The following is a 7,842-nucleotide window of genomic DNA, read 5'->3' as shown; positions in this document are numbered from 1 at the left end:
GGTGCCCTCGCGGGGGCTGCCAGGGGTCCATCGGGCGGGCGGCCCCTCCCCCCTGTGCCAGCTGGGCAGGCTTCAGAGCTGCTGCTGCAGCCCAGCCTGCACCAGGGACCGCCAAAGGACTGAGCTGGTAGGAGATCTCAGACCTTCCATCTTCAGTGCCCACCCCACACGTAACCCTCCTGCCCCTTCCTTCGAGGTCAGGGCAGAAAAATCGGTAGCGAGAGCCGCCTGGCTGGTTGAGGGCAGGATGCAGATGCTCCAGGGAGCTGTTCCCGTGAAGAAGCAAAGGGCTGGGCATCCTTGCAGAAGACATGAGGATCGATGCGTAATTTAGTTAGGCTTGACTGAGTAGGAGATGCGGCCAGTGGAGAAGGGGAAATTTTCCACTCTGTCCTGACTGCTTGGCATAGTGATCGCTGGGCAAAACTTGTAAGGGAGGGGGCATGGGTGCCCAGCCCATCAGACATGCTGGGCTGCCCCTGAGGCCAGGGGGGAGCCATGGGAGACAGGGGCAGGGCAGCGTATCACTCACAGGGGAAACAGGCAAAAAAAAAAAACAGCCCAGGGGATTAGACCGAGTGAGCGTTCCTGAGATTATAGCTCAGAGGTGGGAGCCGGGGCTTTCTTCCCACACTGCTAATCACTTACCCAGCACTCTGAGCGTCTGAGCCCTGCCGTTGTGCCTCCAAGCTGGAAGGTGGGGGCCCATCCTACCTTCCTCCCCCGGGGACCTGACTGCATTGTCAGGCTTAATTCATTAACATCTGTGAAGTGCTCCTGCTCCTAGGCTGGAAGGCAGCACAGATTTGGCTCACTCCTGCAATCGCTAAGCAGCACCAGGGAGAAATGGGGTCTGATCTGGCCCTACTGTGTTGCTACCAGCCAGCAAAGCACAAGGTTAAGCCAAAAGAGTAAGGAAGATGGGGAAGAGCCAAGGCTCTGCAAAGTGATCAATCATGCAAAGGTCAAATCCACATCTGAAATATAACAGACAACCAGCAACAGTGAATGAAATCCCAGGAGGCCTGGGCTAAGATCAGACTGACAAGAGAAGAGCAACATCTCAAGAGCTAACCAAAATACCACCAGCTCCAGGACGTCCGGCTTTGCCTCCTTCCTTGAGGGGTGGGCAGCTGCCTTCATTTGGCCTCAGGAATTCAGGTCCAAGCCCGCAGACGTGGGCATCCTCGGGCATGGCATTATACGGGTTCTTATATCACTGGCATGGCTCCCTGCCCCGGTGGGGAGGACGCCCAGGTCGGGCAGCTGGGCAGCCCTGCCTGTGGAGTACAATTCTCCAGGGGAGCTTTCAGAGCCAGAGGAAAGGGTTTCCAGCAGCAGCAGCAGCTGAGTGCCAGTAAGGCATTGCTGCCTTAGCTTCAGCAGCAGTGCCATGCAGGGCACGGCGAGGCACTGCCAGTGAGGGGGATGTGGTGCTCAGCTGTGAAAGCACAAGCTTTGAAGTGTTTTCGTTTCTTCTGCATAAAACTGGGATTGTTTACATGTATTATCTAGTAGTAGATGAAGTTCTCGTCTGACTCAAGGTGCCACCCGCTCTCAGGCATTGTGCTGCGTTTGTCTTGGGACTCCCCGCAGCCAGAGACAAGGGGAGTGCCCAGGCTCACCATGGGTCTGTTCCTGATGCTATCCCCAGAGTCACAAGGGATGGTGGCCTTGTGTCCCCTGCAGCCACCTAGGTCCTGCCCTGCTGTCCCTGTTTTCCCAGCGGCAAGTGCTGTGGGTGGGGGCCACCTCAAGCCCTCCAGCTCTGAAGCCTGTGGGGCAGCAGCCTGTGCTATCTCCCCTGGCAGGCTTGGAAGAGCCCCCAGGATCTTTCTTTTGCACTGTTGGAGCTGCCTAAGACCCAACCCTGAGCTTTGGGAAGCTCCTCCGAAGCGTGCCAGCCCTTTCCCTCCCCTGCTGCCCTTAGGAAATGTGTGTGCTCCTGGAGGGCTAAAATTAGCCAGCCAGCTGTGCGGCACGCTTGCACAGAGCCTCAGTCCCCAGGCATGGCCCGCCAGCCAGGTCTGCTGAGGAGGCAGCATCCTACCAAGGGTAACAGGACTAACGCAGACTGCCGCAAGGAGGGCAGCGGGAGAGGCTTTCCCCATTCCTCTGCCCCCTGAGCCTGCGCGGGGACCCAAGCACCAAGCAACCGAAAGCAGTGGGCAGAAGGGAGAGGGTGTCTGCTCTGGCTGAGCCTGGCAAAGGCTGCCCAGGAGAGGCACAGCCCCTTCAGGCGCCTTTCCTTGCTGTGCCCCTCCCCAGCACAGGCTGACAGCGCTTTCCCCATCTCACCCATCCTGGGACCCCACTCCCCCATGCACGGGCAGGGGCTCCCCGAAGCGGAGCGGTGCTTCAGGCGCGGAGCTGCAGCCTGCCCCTCACGCGGTTCCTCGCGCTGCCTTTCGCTCCCCCTCCCCAGCACGGCTCCCATACAGAGGCGGCTGAAAAGCGGCGGTGGGAAGCACCGCAGCTGCAGAGGGAACAGGCCTTTTTTAGCAGAGCAGCCTCCCCGCTGCTGGGCTGCAGGCAGAGCTGTGCAGGGCTGTGCTGCAGCGCTGCAGCCTCCCCTCGCTCCCTTACACCCAGCAAAGACCCTTGGCCCCTACCCATGAGAGAAAGCCCGTAGCTTCGTGGCACTTGCTTGCTGCCCTGTTCCCACTGGCTGGGATCTGATGGGATAACTTCATCTCGCGTGTTTAAACTGCCAGTACTTTTGGGGGTGAAGTTTAACAGGGCTGCAGCAGTGCCTGAAGTGGGGGTATGCAACTGCGGGGCGCCGGGGGCTGCAAAGAGGGCACGCCGAGGAGCCTGCAGAGCTTGGATGCTCCATGGCGCAGCAGCACTGAAGGGCAGGGGTTCAGGGTTCTCATTTTGGATGTTTCTATTCCATTTCGGGTGCTTAAAGCCTTTTCTGGAACTGAGTTTAAAATTAGAGGAGAATTTTTCCTGAGTAACTCCTTTTACTGGCAAAGCGTGGGCTGAGAGGGAGGACAGCCCTATTGAGAGCTGCTGGTAACCCCTTAATGATGGGGTGAGCGACGCAGCCAGGAATAGACCCACAGAGGCTGAAAAGGGAGCTCAGCTTTTCACCCTCTGTTGCCTTTTCTCATCGACCATCTCCCCCATCATGGGTCCGGCACCCTGTGGGAACCCATCTCCCACATCATGACTATTTGCCAACTGTAGCGCTTCACCAACAGCAATGGTTTCTGCCCGGCAGGTCCCATGGGAGCTAATCCTATTCCCAGGGCCCGAGATGGGGAGACGGCAGCTCAGAAAACCCTCCCGAGAACAGGTGACGCAGGAGAAGCGCAGCAGGCTGAGGACGGAGGTGCTCACTGAACGCTGCCCTCCCTAGCCAAACCCCACTGGGAACTGGGTCAGGCAGGGAGAAGGCAGGAGTCCCCCCGGTCACACCAGTGTGGCGAGTTCCCAGCTCCGGGACTTTAACCACCATCCCACCCTCCCCATCACCATGCCTTGCCCATGTCACCAGAAACGTTCCCTCTGCCACCGGAGGTGGCCCCAGTCCCAGAGCCTGGCCATGGCTTTGGGCTCCAGTGCTCCAGGGAGCCAGGAAGGGCTGAGTACCATGGGGTCAATGCCACGAAGCCTCTGACTGCAGCTGGGCAAACCAACCCCAGTAAGCGGGCCCCACATGTTCCCCCTTGCCTGCAGTGCAGGCAGAGCAAGAGCGGAGAGAGCATCAGGACCCCAGCCGGAGCTCCGGTGTCCTCCTGGGGGAATGGGGCAGCCCATGTTCCCCTCAGCAAGGCAGGAGGAAAGCTGCGGGCCAAGGGACCACCACCGTTCCTGCACGAGGATGGACATATTCATTGCATCCCACATAGTCATCCATGTGATCCCGCCCAAAGCTCTCGCTTTTGCTCCTGCTGCTTGGCTGGCCAGGGAGAGTGACCGAATTTACCTTGAGCAGCTCCTTGGGGAAATCAGTGCCTCCATTGAGCCCCTCCAAGTTGCCAATGAAGTCGGAGCAGGACATTCTCTTCCCAATGTTCTGGGGGAGCCAGGGGGAGAGAAACGCTGGGGGTTACCTTTGGGCCGGGGGACCTGCGCTGGCTGGAGCAGGTCCCACAGCCCAGGAACAGAACCCCGTCTCTGCAGTGGGGTGAGGGACCAGCCACGTCTCAGGGAGGCTGCTTGAAGGTGTGGGGAAGCTGCCGGCTTTGCCTAGCCTCCTTTTTCTAAGTTGGGTGCTACCTGCTCCCATGGCAGCTAGTTTTGGAGTCTCACTCCCACCCTCTCTCCCTGTCCACTTTCCTCTTCTGTCCTCATCCCACCTCCACATCTTCCAGCTCAGCACGTCTCCTCCAAAGCCCCACTCTCTCCTTCGCCAGCTGCCTCTCTCACTCAGCCTTTCTCTTCTCTCCTCCCCAGACACATTAGAGGTGACCAGCCCTCATGGGTCCAGGGTCCTGTACCTGTGGTTCAGGGCGGTGGGGACAGACAGGGCCGATGGCAGTGGGAACTTACGTGTCCATGCAGATCTGTGTTTAACAGCATCAGGGCGCAGGTGAGGGTGTGGGCTCCGTCTGCAGCACAAGCACAGGACAGGAATTAGAGTCCCTGGCTCGGCCCCACCACCGGTGCTCCAACCCCTCAGCATCTCAGGCAGGGCACGGGAGCTCTGAGCCCCCAAGACAGCCCCGAGCCCGCTCCTCCCACCCCGGGCACGTGGGGCACACAGCAGTCAGCGTGGTGCTGGCAGCACGCGGGCGAGTAGGTAGGAGGCCACTGAATTAAAGCTGGTCCCAAACCTGAGCGTACAAACTCCCTTCCAAACCTGCAGCCCCTTCAGCCAGGCAGCGACGCTGCAGCTAATCCTGCAGAGCTCCTAGCACGGCAAGGTGGGACCGGCACAGCCCTCTGCCAGCCAGGCAGCCCAAACCTCACCTGCCCCAGAGCCAGCCCAGAGCAGACCCAGCATGTGAACACACACAAGAGAGGCGCAAAGACGTGGAACAGTACGAAGTGGGTGTATGTGCCGCCCCGAGAGCCGGGCACCTGAGTTTTCTCACCTGGCTATTCCCTGAGCCGAGGGTCTGAGGGTTGGGGTCTATTTGGTGAGGAGGGCCTTCTCTCGCCTCTTGTGCTAATCTGCTCAAGGTCAGAATTAAGGATGGGTTGAGCCCTAATTATGCATGATCCAATCAGAGCAGGTTTTTTTTAAAAAAAAAAATCTAAAGCATCTGTCATTTGAGGGAAATGACATCTCCGTAACCGGGGCTGACTCCTCCTAAGGTGTCAGTACAGGCTCTCAGCCTGCTCTCTGGTTTCAGTTTGAGCACCTTCACTGAGCTGACGAACGCATGGGCTCGCTTGAAACACACACACACACAGAGACATGCACAGTTTCTTACCCTCTGAAGAGATGGCGTTGGGATTACACTCGTAATAGCGCTGGGAAAAATGAGCCAGCACTCGCTCTCGCTCTTGCGTCTCTCCCATCAAGGCCAGCTCCTTTAGAAAGGACCTGAAGAAGCAGCAGCAGCATCGGTCATACTTGAAGCCCACCAGCAGCTTCTCCAACCCACCTTGCGCAGGAGTGGAGCTGAGCTTTTCTGGTCTGGAGACCAGATGAAGCCCTGCCATCGCACATCCCTCCCAACCCGCCGCAGGACTCCCCTCCAAGCCCACAGCATCATACCCTGCCAGCACATCGCAGAGACCTACAGCCGGCCCTGGGCCCTACGCCGGGGAAGGAGGTGGGGGTGACACCAAGAGGTTCTGGGCTTAAGGCCTGGAAAGCCAGTCCTAGGTGAACCTGACTGTCACCCAACCGCACTGACTGGTGAGTTAAAACCAGGGATGCTCTTTCGCGGTTGTGTGGCTGAGAGACCATTTTGGGACTCAACCCCTGCCATATAAGAGGCAAGGGGATCTCCAGGTGGGAGCCGTGGGGTCTCCTTGCTCCTGCAGATCCCTATGCAGGTGCGGAGCTGCGGAAGGCGTGGTCTGCTAGGACCCCACTTGGGTGGCCACCACACACGCACACATGTACATGCACTCAGCTCTGACCTGAGAGCCTGGTCCAGGCTCATCCCCGTGAACACAAAGAACTTCAGATATTCTCCTGCCACCATCTTGCTGAACTCGTTGCTGAAATAGAAAAGGGGGGAGCGAGAGTGGGATCGACTAGACCATGGGGACAGCAAAAGGCACACAGGGGTGGGCTGGATTCCAGGAGGTTGGGAGCTCCCCAGGGCTGCGGGAAGCATGCTGGGAACAGAGACACCCCACACTCCCATGAAACTCAGAGGAGTCACCCACAGATCCAATGGGAATACTGGGCATGTAAGAGAAACTGGAGAAGCTAGAGCTGGAAGGGCCCACGAGAGGTCAGCTAGCTGTCTCCCTGCCCTGACACCTTACTGAAGCATCCAAGATGCAGTCATGGTAGGAAGGTACCAAAACCTGGATGTCTCTTAGGTTTTAAGACCTTTAGAGGGAACAGATGTACCAGGTATACCAGTCACGGGGAGTGGGCTCTGGGGTCCTGCCAGCTATTCCCTGCCAGCCCAGTGCCCTGCAAGGGCAGCAGCTGTGGGTAAACCGTGGGTGCAGGTGGGCCCCTTGCAGAACGGGCCGTTCCTTGTTAATACCCACACGTACTTCTTCCCCAAGTGACGGGCCACATCTGCTTTTTTAAAGCCATCCAGGTTGTAGAGCCTCTTGGCCAGGCGTTTGGCAGCCTCCAGGTCAGCCTTGTGCCCGTTGGAGAGGGTGTCCGTGCTGCCCAGGGCCAGCTGCTCCACGCTGTCCATCTCCGAGTCTGAGTCCAAAACCAGCTGGCTCAGGGGGTGGTCACTGCAATGGGAAGGGACACTCCGCGTTAGCCTGCCTACAGCTCCTCTCCTCGTTCAGCTTCTCAGGAAATGCAGGCTCCTCATTCTGCTTTGGAGACCAGCTACTCACTGCTGGGACCCAGGATGAACAACACTGGTTAGAGACACTCCCAGGTCAGGTCTGGGAGCTAAGGGAAGGTTTGGGGATGCGGCTGGAGGAGAGGTGGGGTGACAGGACAGCTCCAGTGGCTGATGACAGGACCAAGGCACCCAAATCCACGTCCAAACTGGATGTGGAGAGACAGGACAACTGCTCCAAAGTCCCCCACCCTGAGTCTGTAAAACTGCATGTGTGGGCTCAGGCTCTGCCAAGCTCAGTCGTAGTGGAGACTTGGAGCATAAACATATGCACATCACATGCTGTCCTACAGATCATTATTTTTTAACCTGGACAAAGTCCTTGTGCTGCTCTCGCGTGCAGTTTCTATCCAAGACAAGACGACTATAATTCCTTCACTCGCCTCTTCCCACCCACTGACTTCAAAGCACTTCACAGAAGGGAAAACTGAGGCAGAGAAGGTGAAGACAAAGGAACCCCCCCCCCAGCCTCCCAGCTCACAGCAGGGTGTACCGTCTTCTTCAGGCTGCCCATCAGCTCTCAGCCCACCATGCCTTAAATGGCCACGTTAGGAGACACTCTTGGCTTAGCCCCCGAAGCAGTCTGACTCAGCGGCGCAGAAGTTATCCCAACCAAAAAACTGGTTGAATCTAATCAACAATGAACGTTAAGCAACTCTGACCTCGCCCAAATTTTCTGGCAGCCCTCGCAATGTTCCAGTCTGATTTATTTTTAAAAGTCTCTAATTGACTTTTAAGAGGCCTGCTCTCCTGAGCCAATTACCCAGGTCAATCTCCTTGAGGCTCCGCTTCTTCCACGAAGGACGAGCCTCCTTGCTGCTCAGTGCTGCCCGTCTCAGGGGAGTCCTGTGCAGCACTGACAGGCTGCCCCGTGCCTCGGGGGGGGCTCTCG

General features: G+C 57.9%; 1 protein-coding gene across 1 annotated transcript in view; it reads right to left on the bottom strand.

The window, feature by feature from the left end:
- The window catches only part of PSD (pleckstrin and Sec7 domain containing), a 34,711-nt gene that overhangs the window by 10,478 nt on the left and 16,391 nt on the right, over positions 1–7,842 (bottom strand). The window contains 5 exon segments of the mRNA XM_009322472.1: positions 3,935–4,024; positions 4,501–4,559; positions 5,388–5,500; positions 6,046–6,126; positions 6,640–6,834. Of these exon segments, the coding sequence (XP_009320747.1) occupies positions 3,935–4,024; positions 4,501–4,559; positions 5,388–5,500; positions 6,046–6,126; positions 6,640–6,834 (538 nt within the window).

The sequence above is a fragment of the Pygoscelis adeliae genome, unplaced genomic scaffold (genome assembly GCF_000699105.1).
Source record: "Pygoscelis adeliae isolate BGI_AS28 unplaced genomic scaffold, ASM69910v1 Scaffold244, whole genome shotgun sequence".
NCBI classification, from domain to species: Eukaryota; Metazoa; Chordata; class Aves; order Sphenisciformes; family Spheniscidae; genus Pygoscelis; species Pygoscelis adeliae.
The sequence above is the reverse complement of the archived record's forward strand: the minus strand, read 5'-3'. Positions and strand labels throughout refer to the sequence as shown.